Genomic DNA, 24,037 nt, shown 5'->3' on the forward strand with positions numbered 1-24,037 from the left:
TTGATTAGGCGCATTAGCATCTACATCTACTACATCTCACAACCAATCGGTGACTACCTTGGTTCCGAAGATTTTCCAAGCGTGCCTTCTAAACCGTGACGGAGGGAGTACATTACTAGGGGTAACATGGTCTTTTTGCATGCCATTTAATGACTTCTAGTCCCTGTTTAGTCCGTGAAAAGAAACGGGTAGAGACTAGGAATTTTTTAATGGAAACTAAAAAAAAGTCCTAGGACTTTAAAGAAACAGGGCCTAAGTTACTCGTACTATCTAAGTTACTCGCACTATGCCCAGCCTAAATTGAGGCTGGCCATAGTGAGGGTATCATAGCTAGTAACATAGTCTTGGGACTAGCAAACATGATGATGTGGCAAGTAATTAAAGAAGAGAGAAAGAAAGGATTAGAGTAACATAGGTAGATATCGTAACATGTTAAATGCTATGCTACTATGTGTCATGCATGTCAATAAATGTGATCACCTATTATACTAGTTTATGATACTATGCACTATAAGAGCAAGTACAATAAGGTACAGTCAACAGGCTGTAAGGATTAAAATACTATATTTTTGTTGAGTTGGATGAGAGAGAAGAAGAGAGAGAAGGGAAGCGGGCTCTTCGTGAAGAGCCAGCTCTAGCACGTGCTCCTAGGTGCTTTGTGAGAATGATAGGTCGGTCATATATGATAAAAGTAGTACTCTTTTATAGCTAACTATTGTACAAGCTAGCTATAAGATGGGCTATAAGACTGCTTATAGCCAGTACTTGGCTATACTATTAACCATGCTCTAAAGATAGTATCATACAATAGTAACATATGCATGATACTAGTACTACATGTTACTCTCCACTAGGTCCTGTTTGGATCCAAGAGTTAGAGTTAGAGTTGGTTAGATTGGACCAATCTAACCCCAAAACATCCAAACAGTGAGGGTTAGAGTTGGTTAGATGCATCTAATCCATCCAAAAAAACTAACCCACCCAAGAGGTGCTTAGGCCCTGTTTGGTTTCAATAAGTCAGGTGACTTAAAACGAGTGACTTATAATTCACGCCTGTTTGGTTGCCATCTGACTTATAAGTCACTTTCCCATGCAAAAGTAGGTGACTTATAAGTTTTAAGTTGGGGTGGAGCAACTTATGACTTATAAGTTGGGGTGATTTATAAGTTGGGTCTGTTTGGTAAAATAAGTTACTTTTTGTACTTTTTAACTTATAAGTTGATGACTTATTTGGAATCAAACAGGGTCTTATTTGGGTTAGAGTTGGGTTGGGGTCCATAAAAAGTTACTTTTCTCTTTACCTCCACCACACCAAATCCTTGATAAAAGAGCCAAATGATTGGAAATGATGCATTTATTGATAATCTAACCCTTTCATCCAACAACCTCTTTGATTAGAGTTAGTTTATGGTTAGTCCAGGGTTAAAATCTAGTAACTTTAACCTTTAATCGAGTTAAAGTATCCAAACAGCGCCTATGAGCAGCCTGATGCATCGCATGACACAAGTGCGTCTTTGAAAACAGCGTGCACACACCCCAACCGGAGGCCGACGCAGCTTTCGACGTCCCGGCCACCAGCGCTGGCACAGGTCGCCATATTAATTCCTTCTTCGTTGAGATCGCCGAGGCTTCCTTCCTCTCCCCTCCGCCACCCCTCTTCCGTTCAATAAAATTACTCCCGCCTTTCTGTAGCCTACCCACTGCGCCACTGTTCGTGACCCTAGCCTACCTCTCCACACCTTTTACAGTGCTACCCCAGTCCCACTCACGCCTACTCCGTTTGGTAAAAACGCCGTCGCTTGGGTACTGGAACAAGGAAGGATTTTAATGCCGGGGGACGTCGCCGTCGCGAACCCTTTTTTCGTGCGTGCTGCGGCTGTCGCGTCAATGCCGACCTCCCCCTTGTATGGCGCGCGGAGCTCGAATGCCTCGTCCTGGTGGTGATCTGGGCCATGCTCGTGCCGTCGTGTCCGCATTGACGCATGCTGTTGCTAGCTAAATCTTGGCTTTCTTCTTCTACTATCTCTGCCCGCTGGTACTTCCCGTTGCCCGGGGGATCGAGTTTCCTGCCTGGATTCTTGATCGCGAGGCGGCCGCTTTGTCTTTATCCCTGAGCGCGGCTCCCGGCGGCGACGTCCGGCGGGATGCTCGAGGTTTTGGAGGTTCCGTGGACGGTGGTCGGTGGTAAGGCGGCTGGCGGGCGCCCGGGCGCGCCCCGGAGACAGGCGCTGCAAAGCAGCCTGGCGCAGCCCAAGGCGGCCGCGCGGTCCCCGGGGGCGGGAGGCAAGAAGTGCAATTCCGGTGCGAGCGGCCCGCGGCGCAACGGCGCGCGGGCGCGGAGCAATGAGGAGGCGGCGGCGGCAGTGCCAGCCGCGTGCACTGGCGTTGTCGCCGTCGCGCCAGCGGAGCCGCCGCCGGTGTCGAGTAAGGGGCTGGAGCTCTGCCGGCGTCCGGGGTTCGGGAGGGCGGGCACGCGCTGCGTGGTGAAGACCAACCACTTCCTCGCGGAGGTCGCCGACAAGGACCTCACCCAGTACGACGTAAGTCGCTCGCCACTCCTAGCCTCTCGTCGAACACAATGTGGACGTGCATGAGCAACCGTGGTGACTGTGACAGTGACACCCACCACGGCGGCGTATTTTCGATGTCCTGCAGGTCAAGATCACGCCGGATGTGAGGTCGCGGACCGTGAACCGGGCCGTCGTGGCCGAGCTGGTCCGCCTATACCGCGCGTCCGACCTCGGCATGCGCCTCCCGGCCTACGACGGCCGCAGCAACCTCTACACCGCTGGCCGCCTCCCCTTCGACGCCCGAGAGTTCGTCGTACGCCTCGCCGTCGATGACGGCAGCGTCTCCGGCGCCACAGCCCGGTACACACAATCGACCGATCCGCACGCAATCACAATACGCTTTAACGCGCCGCGTCTCCGTCGATGACTAATTGATTTCGTTTGCCTGTACCTATACCTGTACCTGCAGGGAGAAAGAGTACAAGGTGGCCATCAAATTCGCCGCTAGCGCCGACCTGCGCCACCTCCGGGAGTTCATGGCGGGGCGGCAGCCCGACGAGCCGCAGGGGGCCGTGCAGGTCCTCGACGTCGTGCTGCGGGAAGTTGCCAGCCAGAGGTACCTCTCCGTAAGACGGTCGTTCTACTCGCCGGACATCAGGACGCCACAGAGGCTCGGCGATGGCTTGCAGTCGTGGTTCGGCTTCTACCAAAGCATCCGGCCGACCCAAATGGGATTGTCACTCAACATTGGTGAGATACTACTATATATGCCTTGGTTGTCCCAACGTTACCTGTCTCTTGATGATCCAAGTGATTGCTTCCTTGTGTGTGTGTCCTGAGCTTACACCCGGGTGCCGATTTCAGACATGTCATCCACGGCATTTGTCGAGCCGCTGCCGGTGGTCGACTTCGCGGCACAGATCCTGGGGAAGGATGTCATGACAAGGCCGTTGTCGGACACCAACCGAGTAACGGTAAATTGTGTTGTACACTTGCATTTTATGTGCTAAAATCGCTATACTTGTTTGGTCGTTAGTCCTTCATGCCTTATGCCTGATTAGTTGATATGGTTGTGTTCGATGTCAAGCAGATAAAGAAGGCCCTACGTGATTTAAAGGTCGAAATCACTCACCGAGGAAGTTTAAGACGGAAGTACCGTGTCTTTGGCTTGACAGCGCAACCAACTCATGAGCTAATGTATGCTCTGGAATCTCTGTTGGTGTTATTCGGGTTCTTGTGTTCCTGTTTTTTGCCTTCCATTTTACTTTCCAAATAATTGTGGACTGTCAGTTTTAGTGCCATAAAATTTACCTGATTGGACTTTAAATGTTATGGGAACTTCAGTTTATTCCAGGATGATCTCTAATTTTATACCGGCAACTGAAATGTTTGTGTAATAATAAAAAATATTGGAAGAATCTACTCTCAGAAATAGAATACATAAAATATGTTGTAGTATGAACAGCAGTTTCTTAACAACTTGAACTGGTTGATGCATGAAACTACATGCAGTTAGTTAGGCCTCCTTTGGTTTATAGGATAGAAGTATTATGGGAATAGGAAAGACATAGGAAATGGGATGGCATGTATCCCAGTTCCTATAGAAAATGAGATGTCATTTGGTTCATAGGATAGAATTTTTGTCTGTTAGGTCTGAGCTAATGTTTTCTTTCCCTTTGAAATGTGAAGGCTAGGAACCAATCTGTTATGACCGGCTTGGCCTATAGCCGGCGGAGGCCCACTGGGCGTTAATATTAGGGGCTTGGCCCGCAAGTTATCTTAGGCAAATTACTTTAGGAAAGTTATCTTAGGCTCGAGTTATAAATACTAGTTGTAAGACATCAATTGAGGGGAGGCAATAAAGATATTACCTTCTGTTGCCCGGCTCCCCAAGGAGCCGGAACCCTAGCCTCTGCCGCGCCCAGCCCTAGCCGCGACGGCGCCCTCTCGCCGGCGCGTCCGCTTCAGCCCTCGCTCCCCTCCTCCTTGCCCATACAATCTACGCCGGAGGCCCGGTAGGAACCCTAGTCCTACCAATTTGGTATCCAGAGATTCCAGGTTGATCATGTCGCTCCCTCCACCACCGCCGCCGCAAACCACCACCACCGCCCCGCCGCCGCTGCCGATCACGTCCGGGACCACTCCCTCGCCAGTGCCGATCATCACCACGGAGGAGCCGCTCCCCATCCTCTCGCCCGAGGCGATGTCGGGCACCCTGCGGGAGCTTGTCCAAGCGATCCGAGGCATCAACCTCTACCTCGCTGGGACCCAACCCCCGCCGCCGAGCGTCGCCCCCTCTACCTACGGGCCGCCGTCGCTGCCGTGGGCCACCCCGGCCTTCCAGCCGCCCTACGGAGGGGCGCCGCCGCCGCCGCCGCAGATGCTGCTGCAGCACTACCACGCCGCGGGCACCCCCTGGCCGGTGTGGCCGGCCACCACCGCGCCGCTGGGGGGGCCGCCCCACCAGTTTCTACCAGCCACCACGGCGCAGGCTACGGCTCAGCACCACCAGCCGCCGCCGCCATCGACAGGAGCACCCCCAGCGCCCCGAACCACCGGTCGGCCCCTGCACCAGGTGCAGTTTCCGCCATCACCATCGCCGATTCCCGCGTGGGCAGCCGGATCATCTTCAGGCCCGATCTATACCCCGGCTCCGGAACACCCGGCGCCCTCTCTGCCGTTCGAGCGGTCCCCCCGCTCGGCGCCCTACGCTCCGGAGTTTCCCGACCCGGCGTACGCGATGCCACCGACAGCCGCAGCTACCGGACACGGCGGTCCGACATCTCCTCGGTTCGCTAAGCTGAACTTCACCACTTACGAGGGCGCGGAAGACCCCCTCAACTGGCTCAACCAGTGCGAGCAGTTCTTTCGGGGGCAGCGGACGCTCGCGTCGGATCGCACCTGGCTCGCGTCCTATCATCTCCGTGGCACTGCACAGACTTGGTACTACGCCCTCGAGCAGGACGAGGGCGGCATGCCACCGTGGGACCGATTTCGCGAGCTCTGCCTTCTCCGGTTTGGCCCCCCCATCCGTGGCAGCCGACTGGCAGCCCTCGGCCGCTTACCGTTTACATCAACGGTCCAGGACTACGCCGACCGATTCCAAGCCCTGGCGTGCCACGCGCCAGGCGTATCCGCGACTCAGCGCGCTGAGCTCTTTGTGGGTGGCCTACCGGACCATATTCGCGTGGATGTCGAGCTCCGGGAACCCCCCGACCTTCAGTCCGCCATGTACTACGCCCGGGCCTTCGAGCAGCGGGCCCAGGCACTTCAGCAACCGCCCGGACGGGGCGGCCGCCAGCTCAGTCGACCCGCGCCGACCCTTCCAATACCGGGCCGGCCTCCGCCAGCCGCGGCGGCCGCACCTCCGGCCGCCACACGGACCTTCCGCAGGTTGTCCCCGGCCGAGTAGCAGGAGCGTCGACGTCAGGGTCTCTGCTTTAATTGCGATGAGCCCTACACGCCGACACATGTCTGCCCCCGCCTCTTCTACTTGGAGACGGTCGACTACACCGAGGCGGACGAGACGACCGACGCACCAGACACGGCCGCAGATTCTACGGCGACGGCCTGCGTCGTCTCTCTCCACGCCCTAGCCGGCATCCGTCATGAGCGGACCATGTTGCTGCCCGTGACGATCCATGGCGAGCAGCTGGTGGCCCTGCTGGATACGGGCTCCACTCATAACTTCCTGCCCGAGGCCACCATGCATCGTCTTGCTATTCCGACCACGGGCGGGGAGCGCCTTCGGATCACGGTGGCCAACGGTGACCGCCTCCAGTGTCATGGACTCGCCCGCGACGTTCCCATCACCATCGGGGCGAACACTTTTCCATTACCTGTGCCGGCATCGACCTCGGCTGTTTCGACTTCATCCTCGGTGTGGACTTTCTCCGGACCCTCGGGCCCATCGTGTGGGACTTCGACGCGCTCACGATGACATTCTGGCGGCTGGGACGCCAAATCCGGTGGGACGGCATTGGGGGCGCTACGCCAGCCGTGCCACATCTTCAGCTGGCCGCCGCCTCCTCCGAGACCGAGCACCCTCTGCTGGATCCCCTTCTGCAGCAACATAGCGCCCTCTTCGACGAGCCGCGGGGACTTCCACCTGCTCGGGTGTACGACCATCGCATTCACCTTGTGCCGGGCTCCACCCCCGTGGCGGTGCGACCTTACCGCTACCCTCAGCTGCAGAAGGATGAGTTGGAGAGACAGTGTGCCCTTATGCTCGCAGCGGGCATCATCCGGATCTCGACGTCACCCTTCTCCGCGCCGGTACTTCTCGTCCGCAAGACAGATGGCACGTGGCGTTTCTGCATCGACTACCGCGGCCTGAACGCGCTCACACTCAAGGACAAGTTTCCGATACCGGTGGTCGACGAGCTCTTGGATGAGCTTCATGGGGCGCGCTTCTTCACCAAACTCGATCTCCGGTCGGGCTATCACCAGGTGCGCATGCATCCGGACGACATCGCCAAAACGGCGTTTCGCACCCACCATGGCCACTTCGAGTTCTTGGTGATGCCTTTCGGCCTCGCCAATGCCCCGGCGACCTTCCAGGCCCTGATGAACGACATTCTGCGACCCTACTTACGGCGGTTTGTGCTTGTTTTCTTTGATGATATTCTTATCTTCAGCGCCACCTGGGCCGAGCACCTCCAGCACGTCGCCATCGTCTTCAACGAGCTTCGGGCGCACGACCTCCACCTTAAGCGCTCGAAGTGCTCGTTCGGGACACCTACCGTTGCCTACCTCGGCCATGTCATCTCGGCCGACGGGGTGGCTATGGACGCCGACAAGGTGGCAGCTGTCTCCGCCTGGCCGACGCCTCACTCGCCGCGGGCTCTCCGCGGGTTCCTCGGCCTCGCAGGATACTACCGGAAATTTATCCGGGAGTTCGGGCTCATCGCGGCACCTCTCACGCGGCTGCTCCGCCGCGATGCTTTCGCCTGGGACGACGAGGCGACAGCGGCATTCGAGGCCCTCAAAGGGGCCCTCACGACGGGTCCCGTCCTCCAGATGCCCGACTTCGACCGCCCGTTCGTGGTGGACTGTGACGCTTCGGGCGTGGGCTTCGGCGCCGTGCTTCATCAGGGCGAGGGGCCCATTGCTTTCTTCAGCCGGCCTTTTGCTCCGCGCCATCTTAAGCTGGCGGCGTACGAGCGGGAGCTCATTGGCCTGGTGCAGGCCGTGCGCCATTGGCGGCCGTACTTGTGGGGACGGGTCTTCCACATCCGTACGGACCATTACAGCTTGAAGTTCTTACTGGACCAACGGCTGTCGACTGTGCCGCAGCACCAGTAGATCAGCAAGCTCTTCGGCTTCGACTTCTCCGTCGAGTATCATCCGGGCCGCCTTAACACCGTGGCCGACGCGCTGTCCCGTCGCGACTCCGATCTCGCTCCTTCCACCGACGAGGTCGCTGGGGCGTCCCTGTGCGTCCGCTCCGGGCCGACGTTCGGCCTCTTCGCCGACATTCGCCGCGCAACTGCAACAGCCGACGACGCCGTTCTTCTCCAGCAGCAACTCACGGCCGGCGACCTGGAGGAGCCCTGGCGCTTCGCTGACGGACTGCTTCTCCATGGGCGCCGGATCTTTGTTCCGGCGCATGATGATCTCCGTCACCAGGTGTTACAGCTCGCCCACTCGGCGGGTCATGAGGGTGTGCAGAAAACCCTACATCGTCTTCGCGCTGACTTCTACATCCCCGACGATCGCGCCCTGGTCCGCGACTGGGTTCGGTCTTGTCAGACATGCCAGCGCAACAAGACGGAGACCCTGCGACCGGCTGGGTTACTTCAGCCCTTGGAGGTGCCGTCTCAGGTCTGGGCGGATATTTCCATGGACTTCATCGAGGGCCTTCCCAAGGTGGGCGGCAAGTCGGTCATCCTTACGGTGGTCGACCGCTTTTCTAAGTACGCCCACTTCATCGCGCTCGGTCATCCGTACACGGCGGCGTCCGTGGCCCGGGCCTTCTTCGACGGCATCGTTCGCTTACACGGGTTCCCAGCTTCGATCGTCAGTGATCGGGACCCGGTGTTCACGGGACATGTCTGGCGCGACCTCTTCAGGATGGCGGGCGTCCAGCTTCGCCTGAGTACGGCATTTCATCCTCAGACGGACGGTCAGTCCGAGGTGGTTAACAAGGTCATTGCCATGTATTTGCGTTGTGTGACAGGTGATCGGCCTCGAGCTTGGGTGGACTGGCTCTCTTGGGCGGAGTACTGCTACAACACCTCCTATCACTCCGCCCTTCGTGCCACGCCGTTTGAGGTGGTATATGGTCGTCCGCCCCCGCCTATACTTCCGGTGGACCCGGAGACGGCTCGGACGAAGGTGGCGGGTGACCTTATCCGCACCCGTGACGAGATGCTTGCTGAGGTCCGTCAGCGTCTCCTTCAGGCCCAGCAGCTGGCCAAGCACTACTACGACGATCACCATCGCGAGGCGGAATTCGCCGTGGGTGATTGGGTGTGGCTGCGTCTTCTCCACCGCTCTACGCAGTCACTCGACCCGCGCGCGAAGCGCAAGCTCGGCCCTCGCTACGCTGGGCCCTTCCCTATTGTGGAGCGCATTGGGAAGGTGGCCTATCGTCTTCAGCTGCCAGACCACGCTCGTATCCACGACGTCTTCCATGTGGGGCTGCTCAAGCCTTTCCGTGGCGAGCCACCGGCGGGCCCCCCGGCGCTTCCTCCAACCGCCGATGGTCTCATTCTTCCGGATCCAGCCAAGGTGTTGCAGGCACAGCTTCGACGTGGAGTGTGGTTCGTCCTCGTTCAGTGGACGGGTCTTCCGGAGGAGGAGGCTACGTGGGAGCAGCGTGAGGAATTCCGCCAACACTATCCAAACTTTCAGCTCGAGGACGAGCTGTTTGTGCAGGCGGGGAGAGATGTTATGACCGGCTTGGCCTATAGCCGGCGGAGGCCCACTGGGCGTTAATATTAGGGGCTTGGCCCGCAAGTTATCTTAGGCAAATTACTTTAGGAAAGTTATCTTAGGCTCGAGTTATAAATACTAGTTGTAAGACATCAATTGAGGGGAGGCAATAAAGATATTATCTTCTGTTGCCCGGCTCCCCAAGGAGCCGGAACCCTAGCCTCTGCCGCGCCCAGCCCTAGCCGCGACGGCGCCCTCTCGCCGGCGCGTCCGCTCCAGCCCTCGCTCCCCTCCTCCTTGCCCATACAATCTACGCCGGAGGCCCGGTAGGAACCCTAGTCCTACCACAATCCTACATAGGAATAGGAATCCATTCTTACAAACCAAAGGGCTCTAGAGGAATTTATCTTAAGTGGGATGTCCGGCCATTGGTTTCAGCACTGACCGTCATCCTGCTGACCGTAAGTCTGAATCTGATTAAACTTAAGCGCATTAGCCAGCCTCATCCACGGCTTTGCTAGATTTATTTGACCTTTTCCTATATGAATCCTATCCTATGGAGTTCCTACAAACCAAAGGAGGGCTTAGTTAATAATGTTTTGGTGTTATACATTAGCATGTTGATAAACTGTATGTTTATTGGAACTTGTCCTAACTCCTAAAGTACATAGCTATTGATGGTGCATGGCATATTGGCATCCTTGCAACATGCAAACATGTGCTTCAACATGCAAAAAACAAAATAGTGGTGCTTGGGCTAACATTTCAGCACCTGGGTCTGCTCTTTTTCTTATAACAGTTTCCCAGTTGACGATGAAATGAAATCAGTTGTAGAGTACTTCAAGGAAATGTATGGTTTTGCCATAAAGCAACCACATCTTCCCTGCCTTCTTGTAGGAAACCAAAAGAAGCCAAATTATCTACCAATGGAGGTCAGTAACTAACGTCTTTAGTCTCGTGCTGTCACAACTTTCTATCAGTTAGTGCAATACATGATGCTTTTACTATTGCTGAATCCTGCCTGACACGAGATGCTTATTGACAGGCCTGCAAGATTGTTGAAGGTCAGAGATACAAGAAGAAGTTGAATGAAAAGCAGATCACATCATTACTGAAAGTTACATGCCAAAGGCCTGGAGACAAGGAAATGGATATTCGACGGGTATGAAGTGTTTCTTGGTATACTTGAGTATGCTTTTGGCAAAGTTGTTGACACCAATTTCTTTGCCACACCCTTTTTAGCTTCCAACGCAGTCTAGCAGGAAAATCTTGGCAAAGCTTAGTTACGAAGCAAATGTGCATGTACTTTTTTCTCAGTGCCACAACATAATTCACTAGAAAACTGATAGGAAAGAATACAATTTCACTGCTCACTGCTGATTCTTCTTCTGTTTCATTACACAACATTGAGTGATGTAGATACATGGTCCGTTTCCCACCAAAATTGCCTATAAAAGACTAAAAGCAACTGTTTTCAGACTGTTCACCAAAATGGATATGATCAAGATCCATATGCGAAGGAATTTGGGATAAACATAAGCAACAAACTCACCTCTATTGAAGCAAGAATTCTACCTGCACCCTGGGTAAGATCCATGCTATTCTCCAATTTGCTATGGCCAGCTATTCTGTGCTCATTTCTGACTTACCTTTTTGTGTCAAGCTAAAATATCATGATACTGGAAAAGAATCAGAGTGCTTACCTCGCGTTGGCCAATGGGACATGAAAAACAAGGTTAATATCCACTCTGCTGAAGCCATCACTTCTCAGTTATAGTAGAATTACTATTCTGCCTGAAGTTGTCAATTCACCCCTGAAATAAAATCATTTTTGCAGAAAGTTGTCAATGGATGCACTGTGAATCATTGGGCATCCATTAACTTCTCAAGAAGTGTTCAAGAAAGCACCGCCAGTGGATTTTGCCAGGAGTTGGCCCAAACGTGTAAAATTTTAGGCATGGTATACCTCTCATTTATGCTAGTATATTAGTTAATTATACAGAGGCTTACTTTCTTCAGTTGCAGAATAGCAATATATTTTTCAAGTAACTGTCAATTGTTAAATGGCATTGCAGGAGTTCAACAGTGAGCCTGCTATACCAATGTATTCGGCTAGACCAGAGCAAGCAGTACAGGCGCTTAAGCATGTGTATAACGCTGCACTGAAAAAACTCAAGGGCAAGGAGCTTGAGCTTGTTTTGGTAATCCTCCCCGACAACAATGGCCCATTGTATGGTGAGGATGCAGTTTCACTTCCTATTGTACAGTACTATGTTGCAAATATTTTTCAGTCCTCTGTTTGTCCTTTCTGCTTTTCTCACATATAATGAGTATTGTTTTTCAGGTGACATAAAGCGCATTTGTGAAACCGAATTGGGATTAATATCACAGTGCTGCTTAGCTAAGCATGTATTTAAGATCTGCAAACGATACTTGGTGAATGTCTCGCTGAAAATCAATGTTAAGGTATTTATCAACTGGGAGCATCGGTCTTCTTTTCACACGTAGATTCCAGGTTCAGAAAATAAGTTAGCTCTGGTGATAGAGACAATCCACTATATCTCACGTTTGACAATTTTTGTGAAATCAGATGGGGGGAAGAAATACCGTACTCTTGGATGCGGTAAGCCGGAGGATCCCATTGGTCAGTGATATACCGACAATAATATTCGGTGCGGATGTAACACATCCTGAAACCAGAGAGGATACCAGTCCATCGATTGCTGCAGTAAGATTTAGCATTACTCTGCTGTCTCTTTAACCAAGTTGCCATGTGACTTTCCTCTAATGCGATGCTTTTACAGGTTGTTGCTTCTCAAGACTGGCCAGAAGTTACAAAGTACGCTGGATTGGTGTGTGCTCAAGCTTATCGGCAAGAGCTCATCCAGGACCTCTACAAAACATGGCATGATCCTCAGCGAGGCACTGTAACCGGAGGCATGATCAGGTATTTCTCATGCACTGAGTCGCACCCTTAATAACGCACCATCTGTGGAGATAATGCACAAGTTCATTCGAGACGACAAAGAAGCACAGAACAATGTGTGCATTTCGATCATCCGTCATCATGCACGGTGAAAGTGTTAAATAGAGCATCCAACTTCAGACCATTGGATCTCTCAGAAAAAATATGCACAGAATGAGCTTGACGAATTTCCTTTCTGTATGTAACTTCATACAGGGAGCTTCTAATTTCCTTCAGGAAAGCCACAGGGCAGAAACCATTGAGAATAATCTTCTACAGGTACTTCACTGTGCATGTTGGACATCTCTTGCAGAGTACAAAAGGCTTGCTAATGCCACCGTTTTGTGTATTATGGAAGTTCTGATAGTTACAGACTCTTTTCTTCTGCAGGGACGGTGTTAGCGCAGGACAGTTCCATCAAGTATTACTTTACGAGTTAGATGCTATCCGTAAGGTTGTCAACTGATGTTCTACCTATTATTTTGACATGCTTGCATGATAAAATATCCTTATTAACCCCTTGAATATTTTCAGGCTTGTGCGTCCTTAGAACCAAATTACCAACCTCCAGTGACGTTTGTGATAGTCCAAAAGCGCCACCATACAAAACTATTTGCAAACAACCACAACGATAAAAGTAGCACCGACAAGAGCGGAAATATTCTGCCTGGTATATGTCATGTCATTTCCACCATCAAGATATTAATAACTCATTTATTAATATTTAGATTTTATTTCCACAAATAAATTTTCATAACTGCTCACTGGTTCTTCCTAAAATAGGCACCGTTGTTGATTCGAAGATATGCCATCCCACACAGTTTGACTTCTACCTCTGCAGCCATGCTGGAATTCAGGTAAGCATGTGTCTGATTGAATTTTGAAAGGATTGCCTTGATTTCATATTTCGCGGCTGTGATTATAAGCTTAAATGTACAAAATGCAGAGAACGGCCTGTACAATAATTATATTGTTAAAGCTGAGATGATCTTATAATGAGTTAGCTAATGTCAGTGACATTGCCAGGGCACGAGCAAGCCAGCACATTATCATGTTCTGTGGGACGAGAACAATTTCACGGCTGACGAAATGCAGACTTTGACAAACAACCTTTGCTACACGTATGGTGTTCCCATCCTCCTATAATTCATGATACCTTTTCAGAACCAATATTGGAGTCCGTTTTCAGTTTGAAGAATATCTTACTAGCTATGTGAATCCGTTGCAGGTATGCGCGATGCACACGATCTGTTTCTGTCGGTAATTTCTTCCTTCTTGCGCTCCTGCTGAATACATTTGCTCTTTCGACGTAACAATTTGGTGACAAATCTAAACTTTGGCCTTTGATCTGTTGTGTTGTTTGAGCAGTGCCGCCTGTTTACTATGCTCATCTAGCCGCATTCCGGGCACGTTTCTACATGGACCAAGATAGCCTCTCGGTGAAGAATGCCAACGGGAGGAATGGAAGTGCCATGAAGACTATGCCCGCGGTGAAAGAGAAGGTGAAGAAGGTGATGTTCTACTGCTGACAAGGGGAAAACACTAGCAACCACGCATGCTATATACTCCAGCTAACACTAGGAGTTAGAGGTTTAGATTAGATATGTAGGACCAGAAGAGTGAAGAACTAGGTGTCTTGTCCTGTATAAATTTGGCCGATGTTTTGTTAAGGGCAAGAAAATTCTCCGTAATATGAAAACTTGGCTTATATATTGAAGTCTGGAAAATGTGCAGAAACATGCTTCTTAAGGGTGTGTTTGGTTACTGTCATCAAGTGGAATGTGACGGGTTCATTCCGTTCCCGAGGGTCGTTCTCGTGTTTAGTTGGGTAGAGGAATTGGAACCAACTGAATCTCCGGAACGGCATATTCCCCCAAGATCCCGAATGCGTTGGTACCTCCAAATCGGAGGAACCACGCGGAACTGAGCAGGTGCGGCTCCCTCTCCCTCTCTGGCGCCGCCCTCTCCCTTTCCATCTCCGGCGCCGCCCTCTCCCTCTCCCTCTCCGGTGCCGCCCTCTCCCTCTCCCTCTCCGGCGCCGCCCTCTCCCTCTCCCTCTCCGGTGCCGCCCTCTCCCTCTCCCTCTCCGGCGCCGCCCTCTCCCTCTCCCTCTCCGGCGCCGCCCTCTCCCTCTCCCTTTGCGGTGGCTCGAGGAGCAGGTGCGCGGCGGCCCGAGCAGGTGCGCCGCCCTCTCCCTTTCCATCTCCGGCGCCACCTCTCCGGCGCCGCCCTCTCCCTCTCCGACACCGCCCTCTCCCTCTCCCTCTGCGGCGGCTCGAGAGCAGGTGCGGCGGCGGCTCGAGGAGCAGGTGCGGCGGCGGTGGCAGGCCGTTCCATCTATTGTTTCATCCAAACATAGGAACGCAACCTGGTGGAATGGAATGTCATGGAATCATTCCATTACGTTCCACCTCGTTCTTCAACCAAACACATCCTAAGGGCACTCCTTTTTTGAACTTTGCAGGAAGTTGTGCTATATTTTGGGCATGTATGAAACACATGAATTTTGGGCATGTATGAAACACATGAATTTTGGGCATATATTAATGCAAGAATCAGGCAAGGCTCGTGACTACATCTTGTGTGATCAGTGTTCAGAACGATTAGGATTTATTTAAATAACAAGCAGTAGCAAAACAAGTAGCAGTAACTTTTGAACATGGACTAATAGATATGTGAAAGCAGATTTTCCGCAAAATTGTAATATAAAAAAATCAAGAAAAAGAGTTCCATATCTACGGAGCGACAAAACAAACCAGCTACAGGTACTCCCAATAAACAGCTATAGATACTCGCATGAAGTCAAAAATATGCTACAACAACAGAAGAACAGGCCATCTTATTTTCCTTGTCAATCACTCTGCTGCCTTTCCCAGCAGCTCCCCGTGGCAGGCCCAACCAAGCAACGTTTGCTTCCATCAAAAACTCGTACTAACTAAATTTCTGGGGATGTAAACTTATTGAGACTTCTTGCTAGATTTTTCAGTGGTGGCACTTTCGGGTTCTTGCGACTGTTTGATGACCGTACCATTTGTGGAGCTCTGGCTCGCAACATTTTCTTGAAGGGATCCGTTTCCTGTCCCAACGACTTGGGCTGTCGTTTCTACCGCCTCTGCTTTCAGCTTCTGTTCCCTCTCCAGATCTTGCTTTGCCAGGGGAGAGAACTGCGAGTCAAGGGACCTTACGGCGCCCAACCACGCGATGACAATCACCAGCAATATTCCTCCAAGGTACGGCGTTGAGTTGGCAAGAGATCCGAATGACAAGATCATGAACTGCTGGATCAAGGCACCTCCAGATTTTCCCAGTGGGTTGCATACAACATCTATTGCTGCCTTACCTTTGACCTATAATCACGACAAGAGAAGAAGTTACTCAGTAAGTATCGAGAATTCGACAATAGTCAAGTATTTGTTAAAGCAAGAATCAAGGCCTGTGGACAATGCATACTACGACTCTTATATCCATCATAAAATTTCTGACAGTTAAGTAGATATAATTGTTTTTTCAGGAAAGCGCAAGAAGCCCGTCTTTTTATTAGAAGAGGGAACAAAAACAAGTACAGATAATTGTCAGATAACATTGAGCAAGGATTCTATTGTGCGAGACAATTACGATCGGAAGTAACAATAATGAAGCACAACAACTTAGACATACTTTGATCGTACCAACATAACCGAGTTCTAGTTACAATCAATGAACTAATCAACCATTACTTGTTTTAACCAGACCTAGTCAAACTATACAGTTTTGCATGTATATTTGTATCATATGATGATTTATTCTCATTTTGTAATATAGCAAGTATATCAAATGAAGTTTATGTTTTATTCACATTCTTCCTTGTCTGTTCTCAATATCTACTGTATCACGATCGATGTTATGTTTTGCTTTGTTTTGTTTCAGTTACTAGTAACTTCAATATCAGATTTTCGAAATCCAAAACCATATGAAACATGACTAGTTAGTTTTGCCCTGTGTTCCCACGCTACTATATTACTCCCTCCGTTCCTAAATATAAGTCTTTTTTAGAGATTCCACTAGGAGACTACATACGAAGAAAAATGAGTGAATCTGCAACCTAAAATATGTCTATATACATCTGTATGTAGTCTTCTAGTGGAGCCTTTGAAAAGACTTCTATTTAGAAACGGAGGGAGTACATGAGTAACTTGAGAGATAATTTGTACATTAGGAACAAGTAACTTTCAGCACTAACCTTCATGTCCTCGTCCAAAGGAATGTACGCCATTTCTTTGCAAGGATCGAACAAACTGTACTTTGCACTCTTACTGAAAATGTTCTGTAGTGCCCCAACGAAGACCGCAGCAAGCAAAGGCGTCATCCCAAACGTGGCTAGAAGAGGAGTGAGTGGCTCACCAAACAAAAGCAGTGAGAAGAATCCAACTCCAGTGACAAGCAACACTGCAGGGGTGATCGTAGCTGCAACTCCCCACCCGAATTTTCTAAGAATTACTCTCCCTAACAACATCATTGTAAACGTAGCTATGCCAGTAGCCGTTGAGAAATCACCCATGAATGAAGAATACTCGTTAGGACTTGGGAACTGCAACAGAACAACATAAAAGTTAACTACTATGCCGTCTATATACTATGAGCAAATTGTTTGTCATGATTTGTGGATGAACTTACCTGTGCCTTCAATTTTGATTTCCATGTCACCTCTACAAGGTTGATGCTTATACCATAAGCAACGACCAATGTGGCAAGATCCCTCACATATCGAGATGATACCAGCACCTTCAAACTCTCCCCCATACTAAGCTTTGGCTTATTCTGCAAGTAAGATTCATGCACAGCACCGTCAACAGAAACTCCATATATATACAGGTAGTAAAATCAGAGAAACCATAACAAAGCTAACCTTCTTCTTGCGTTCGACCGGCAGAGATGTTTTATCAATAACATACTTGTTCACTCCCCAATAGATACCGGCAATGACGAAACCCAGCACAACCACTATGCTCATCATGCCCTTCAATGAAATAGCCCATCCGTCCACCCCTGGACCCAAATTCTGCCTCATGTTTGAGAAGTATTTCACCGTGCGACCAGAGAAGATGAGAGCCACATTGGCCCCAAGCCCGAACAGTGGGTAAAACTCTTTAGCCTCTTCAACCGTGGTAATCTATATAACAACAGTACGGGCACATGAGAAACTGTATAACTAGTACAGAATCATTTACTGCGACTGATTCTGAAACAGTAATTTATAAATTCCTACGCACACGTACTTATTAGTGGTTCACAATATTTTGGAACAACGGAGGACCCAGCAATTCTGCACAAACGAGAAGTGAGTGTACGGTGTACCTGATTGGCAAATCCCCAAAACAGGACGGAGATGACAACGCTGCCCCAGAGCTCCGCCATAACGTAGAAGAGGCAGAAACTCCAGACGCGTAGGATGGCGACGGGCCCCAGGAAGCTGGGGCCGAGCGACGCGAGGAGGCGGTCGGCGAGCGCCGTGGGGTGGATGGCGTCGCGCATAGGGTAGAGCACGTATCCGAAGACGCCGAAGAAGGCGATGAAGGGGAAGATGACGGTGTAGAAGAGCGCCTCCTTGGAGAGCACGTCGGCGAGCTTGGAGTAGAGAAGCATGAAGCCGATGGCCATGGGGAGGTTGACCCACGTCTTGAGGAAAGGGATGATCTCGGCGCTGCTCCCCTTGGCGGTGACGACGAGCACGTCCTTGGTGTCCCTCAGGATGGTGTAGTTGAAGAGGATACAGAAGAACATGAGACCCAGGGGCACGATCTTCTTGAGCGTGAGCGCGTCCACGCCCAGGAACTTGCGGGAATTGTCCGGCGCATCGCCGGGCACCGGCGCGGGGGAAGCGACGGAGGCGGCGCGGGGAGGCCTGAGGCACGGGCGGAGCGGGAGCGCGGCGGGCTGGCGGAGAGGGGTCGGGATGGTGGGGAGGCGGAGAGGCGTGGCCGCGAGGCGGCGGTGGCGGAGGAGGTGGACATGGGCCGCGGAGGGGAGGGCCGGGAGGCGAAGGCGGTGGCTTGCGACGAGGCCGGACTCCATGGGGGCTAAAATTCTCGGGATGGAGGATGGAGGAGATAAGGGTGAGGGGCTCGGGCAAAGCAGGGGTTTGCGCAGGGGAGGGTTCTTTCTTATACCACTCCTCTCATGCCCCGCTGCCACTACTCGCGAGAGATTAGAGAAGATGCCAGTGGCTTAGTGCGAAATTGGTATTATCCGACCTACCTTAATTGTGGTTAGGGCATCTCTACCAGATGTCTTAGGGCAACTGGAGCGCGTCGACACATTTTTATCGCCCGCACCTTCATGAGTCGAAACAGCTCGAAAAAGAAGCCAACATTCCGACCCAAATAGAACGTACTATCTGATTTTTTTCGCCTGCAATCCATTTCTAATTTAAATTTAAGTTGGATTTAAAACAATATAGATACGATGCGGATGCGCGCGACACCTCTCCTGTTCTCTGCCTGCCCCTCAGTCGGTGGCACATCCACCCATCCCCCCTCTCTCAAAACCATCCCGCCCTCTCGCCATGGCCGACACATCAAACCCCTCTGTCGTTGTGTCCGTCAAGCCCTGCCCCTGCGCAAGGAGCTCACGCCGAAGCAACAAGCCATATAGTCGGAGAAAAGGGTTGGTCGAAGGAAGGTCGAGGCCGACAAAAGAGAAGACGCCACCGCCGCTCGATAGGAGGCCATCATTAAGGAGAGTGAGGCCCTCGTCGCCAAGGCCACGAGTGGGACCTTCAGATGCCAGGGTTCCCTCACGGCGAGCATGGCTCTTCGGCTGCCCGCCCGCCATGGCCGGAGTCGTCACGCACCTCCACCACGCCGCAACCGCATGGCTTCCCTCCCCAGCACGAGTCGGGTGCATCCCGCCTCTCCACCTCACTCAGGGACTGCTCGTGTGTAACAGAGTGTGATCGTGTCGACCACCGCCGTGAACGTGGCCATCGACCTCAACGCCACACCTGTGCCCGATGGGTCGTCCATTGGGACGAAAAGGAAGCGGTCGAGGGAGATCCCTATGGTCAACCTGGTCGACGCTTGCAACCTGTTTGACAATACGTTGGCCTAGATGGTGACATATGATGACCCGACCAGTGATTTCATCATGGAGAACACCATTTTCGGGGGTGGCCTAGACTTCGATGCCGGCGAAACCCAAAGGCAGGACGGCCGTGACCACTTCACGCAAGGCCAGGAGGGCATGGTTGGCACCTTCATGGAAGGCCAAGAAGACACCGACGATTAATGGCAAGATGAATACGACGAAGAGAAAGAAGATGACGTGGACATCGAGGAGGAGCCTTTGTTTTCCGATGAGATCACTCAACAAGCCAATGCACAAAAGAGGAGCTGGCAAAGTATCCGGACCAAGGCATACATAAAAGATGAGGACAAATTAATTTGCAAAGGTTGAAAGGAAATTCGAAGATCCCAAGGTCGACGCAGAGAAATAATGATCAACATTCTGGGCGAGAGTTCATACATACTTCCGTGAATGTAGGAAGTTCCCATCCTATAAGTTTGAGAGCAATCATGGGTGGGTCTCTATCTCAAATAGGTGCGGGTTCATCCAACAAGAGTGTAACAAGTTTATGCCACCCTCGAGATAGTCAAAGGTCGTCCCCTGAGTGGCCTATGCATCAATGACATGGTATATGTTTCCTTCTCCTTTATTTTTGTATCCATTGATTGCTGCTTGTATTCATGTCCATTGAATATGAACGTACATTGTTGCCTTCATTTTCATTAGTAGACATGCCAAGCTTTGGAAGCATTCAAGGCCCAACATGGGGAGAAGCCATTCACTCTCACCCATTGTTGGACGATCATTTCTAGTTGCCCTAAGTTCAAGGACCAATATGCCACCCTAAAAAAGAATGGAGGGTCGACAATTGTCCTTGAGCATGGTGAAGGAGAGAAGCAGACGAGGGGGAAGACCAACTCCAAGTTAGATGAGAAGCGTGATGCGGCGACATTCACATTATAAGAAACTTTGCAAGGGTTCATGACCCAAAGTGAAGCAAGGGAGGAGAGGAAGCACCAAGAGAAAGAGGAGCAAATGAAGGCTTGCACCGATGTAAACTTGATTTTTTAATTGTAAATAAACACAAACATGTAGTAGCTGTTCAAAATATGCCCTAGAGGCAATGATAAAATAGTTATTATTATATTTCCTGTTTCAAGATAATCGTTTATTATCCATGCTATAATTGTATTGAATGAAAACATAAATGCATGTGTGGATATATAGACAAAACAATGTCCCTAATGAGCCTCTAGTTGACTAGCCAGTTAATCAACGATGGTTAAGATTTTCTGACCATATACAAGTGTTGTCACTTGATGACTGGATCACATCATTGGGAGAATGACGTAATGGACAAGACCCAAACTATAAACGTAGCATGTGATCGTGTCATTTTTTTGCTATTGTTTTCTGCGTGTCAAGTATTCATTCCTATGATCATGAGATCATGTAACTCACTGACACCCGAGGAATACCTTGTGTGTATCAAACGTCGCAACGTTACTGGCTGACTATAAAGGTGCTCTACAGGTATCCTCGAAGGTGTCCTTGAGTTAGCATGGATCAAGACTGGGATTTGTCACTCCGTGTGACGGAGAGGTATCTCGGGGCCCACTCGGTAATACAACATCACATATAAGCCTTGCAAGCAATGTGACTGAAGTGTTAGTCACGGGATCTTGTATTACGGTACGAGTAAAGAGACTTGCCGATAACGAGATTGAAATAGGTATAGGGATACCGACGATCAAATCTCGGGCAAGTACCATACCGAAGGACAAAGGGAATGATATACTGGATTATATGAATCCTTGGCACAGAGGTTCAACCAATAAGATCTTCGTAGAATATGTAGGATCCAATACGGACATCCAGGTCCCGCTGTTGGATATTGACCGGGGAGTGTCTCAGGTCATGTATGCATAGTTCTCGAATCCGTAGGGTCTGCACACTTAAGGTTCGGTGACGTTTCGGTATAGTTGAGTTATAGGTGTTGGTGACCGAAGGTTTGTTCGGAGTCCCGAATAAGATCACAGACGTCATGAGGGTTTCCAGAATGGTCTCGAAACGAATATTGATATATAGGATTGTTTCATTTCACCCCCAGAAAGATTTCGGGCATTACCGGTAGTGTACCGAGAGTGATGAATGGGTTCCGGGTTTTTACCGGGAGGGGGCCACCCACCCGGGAGAGAACCCAATAGCCCATGGGTGGCGCACCAGCCCTTGGTGGGCTGGTGAGGCCAGCCCAATGGGGCTATGTCATCTAGAAGAAAAATCAAAGGAGAAAAAGGAAAAAAAGGGAGGTGGGAAGCAAGGAGGGGACTCCTCCTTCCCCAAACCGAATTGGAGTTGGAGTCCCCTCCTCCTCCACTCGGTCGATGCCCTAGGGGCTCTCTTGAGCCCCAAGGCTAGCCCCTCCCCTCCTCCTATATATACTAGAGGTTTTAGGGTTTTTGAGACACAACTTTTGCCACGTGCAACACTAAACCTCTACTTCGTAGTTCTTCCTCTAGATCGGTTTTCTACGGATCTCGAGTGGAGCCTGTAGGAATAGATCATCACCATCACCGGTGTGCCGTCATGCTCCCGGAGAACTCATCTACTTCCCCGTCTCTCTTTCTGGATCAAGAAGGCGGAGATCGTCATCGAGTTGTACGTGTGCTGAATGCGAAGGTGTCGTCCGTTCGGTGCTAGATCGGGACGAATCGTGGGACGACGATATTTGAATCACGAAGTTGTTCCACTACATCAACCGCGTTTCTTAACGCTTCCCGCTTAGCAATCTACAAGGGTATGTGGATCCTATATCCCTCTCGTAGATGAACATCACCATGATAGGTCTTCGTGCGCGTAGGAAATTTTTTGTTTCCCATGCAACGTTCTCCAACAGTGGAATCATGAGCTAGGTTCATGCGTAGACGTAATCTCGAGTAGAACACAAAAGTTTTTGCGGGCGTTGATGTTTGATTTTCTGCCCTCCTTAGTCTTTTCTCGATTCGGCGGTATTGTTGGATTGAAGCGGCCCGAACCAACATTACTCGTACGCTTACGAGAGACCGGTTTCATCGACTAACATGCAACTTGTTGCATAAAGATGACTGGTGGGTGCCTGTTTCTTCAACTTGAGTTGAATTAGATTTGACCGAGGTGGTCGTTGGAGAGAGGTTAAATAGCAATTTGCACATCTCCATTGTGGTATTGCGTAAGTAAGATGTGATCATACTAGATACCCATAACAGCCACGTAAAACATGCAACAACAAATTAGAGGATGTCTAACTTGTTTTTGCAGGGTATGCATGTGATGTGATATGGCCAAAGACATGATGTGATATATTGGATGTATGAGATGATCATGTTGTAATAGTTAAATATCGAATTGCACGTCGGTGCTACGGCAACCGACAGGAGCCATAGGGTTGTCTTTAAACTAATGTTTGTGTTTATAGATGCGTTTACTATATTGCTAGGTTGTAGCTTTAGTAGTAATAGCATAGATAGCACGACAACCTCGATGGTGGCACGATGATGGAGATCATGGTGTGGCGCCGGTGACGATGAAGATCATGCCGGTGCTTTGGTGATGGAGATCAAGAAGCACAAGATCATGGCCATATCATGTCACTTATAAATTGCATGTGATGTTAATCCTTTTATGCACCTTATCTTGCTTAGAACAGTGGTAGCATTATAAGGTGATCCCTCACTAAATTTCAAGATAAAATTGTGTTCTCCCCGACTGTGCACCGTTGCGACAGTTCATCGTTTCGAGACACCACGTGATGATCGGGTGTGATAGACTCAACGTTCACATACAACGGGTGCAAAACAGTTGCACACACGGAGCAGTCGGGTTAAACTTGACGAGCCTAGCATGTGCAGACATGGCCTCAGAACACAAGAGACCGAAAGGTCGAGCATGAATCGTATAGTTGATATGATTAGCACAGAGATGTTTACCACTGAAGCTACACTCAACTCACGTGATGATCGGACTTGAGTTAGTGAATTTGGATCATACCATACTCAAGTAACTAGAGGGATGTCTATTTGAGTGGGAGTTTATTAGTAATTTGATTAGCTGAACTCTAATTGTCTTGAACATAGTCTAAGTCCACTTTGCAATATTTTATGTCGTAGATCAATGGCTCACGCAGTAGCAACCCTGAATTTCAATACGTTCCTAGAGAAAGCTAAGCTGAAAGATGATGGTAGCAACTTTGTAGACTGGGCTCGTAATCCGAGGCTCATCCTACAAGTTGGGAAAAAGAATTATGTCCTTGATGCAGCGCTAGGAGATGAACCACCCGCTACGTCTGATCAAGATGTTTTGAACGCTTGGCAAGCACGTAAGGAGGACTACTCAGTAGTTCAATGTGCAGTCTTGTATGGCTTAGAACCAGGATTTCAACGATGCTACGTCATGGAGCATATGAGATGTTCCAGGAGTTGAAGTTTATCTTTCAGAAGAATGCCCAGATCGAGAGGTATGAGACCTCCGATAAATTTTATGCTTGTAAAATGGAGGAGAATTCGTCTGTCAGTGAACATGTGCTCAAAATGTCTGGGTACTCAAACCGTCTAGCTGAGCTGGGAGTTGAACTTCCGCAAGAGGCTATCACTGATAGAATTCTTCAATT

At 50.3% G+C, this 24,037-nt stretch overlaps 2 protein-coding genes across 2 annotated transcripts; one reads left to right on the top strand and one right to left on the bottom strand.

Annotated features, from left to right (window-relative positions):
• The first annotated feature begins 2,144 nt into the window (after nt 1–2,144).
• LOC123405270 (protein argonaute PNH1-like) lies at nt 2,145–14,100 on the top strand. Its single transcript, XM_045099021.1, has 21 exons — nt 2,145–2,540; nt 2,656–2,870; nt 2,980–3,260; nt 3,375–3,484; nt 3,601–3,707; nt 10,186–10,318; nt 10,432–10,548; nt 10,865–10,972; nt 11,050–11,121; nt 11,224–11,346; nt 11,462–11,621; nt 11,731–11,852; nt 11,977–12,114; nt 12,191–12,333; nt 12,568–12,630; nt 12,742–12,805; nt 12,886–13,021; nt 13,135–13,208; nt 13,378–13,472; nt 13,580–13,611; nt 13,720–14,100. Exons 1-21 carry the CDS (start codon nt 2,145–2,147, stop codon nt 13,878–13,880), a joined length of 2,850 nt encoding a protein of 949 aa, XP_044954956.1. The 3' UTR covers nt 13,881–14,100.
• Nucleotides 14,101–14,998: 898 nt separating this feature from the next.
• On the bottom strand, nt 14,999–18,502 carry LOC123401970 (plastidic ATP/ADP-transporter-like). The gene is made up of 5 exons (XM_045095836.1): nt 17,686–18,502; nt 17,237–17,500; nt 17,005–17,148; nt 16,571–16,918; nt 14,999–15,698 (listed from the first exon to the last, which is right to left on the bottom strand). Exons 1-5 carry the CDS (start codon nt 18,400–18,402, stop codon nt 15,309–15,311), a joined length of 1,863 nt encoding a protein of 620 aa, XP_044951771.1. The 5' UTR covers nt 18,403–18,502; the 3' UTR covers nt 14,999–15,308.
• Nucleotides 18,503–24,037: the final 5,535 nt, after the last annotated feature.

The sequence above is a fragment of the Hordeum vulgare genome, chromosome 6H (genome assembly GCF_904849725.1).
Source record: "Hordeum vulgare subsp. vulgare chromosome 6H, MorexV3_pseudomolecules_assembly, whole genome shotgun sequence".
Taxonomy (NCBI): Eukaryota; Viridiplantae; Streptophyta; class Magnoliopsida; order Poales; family Poaceae; genus Hordeum; species Hordeum vulgare.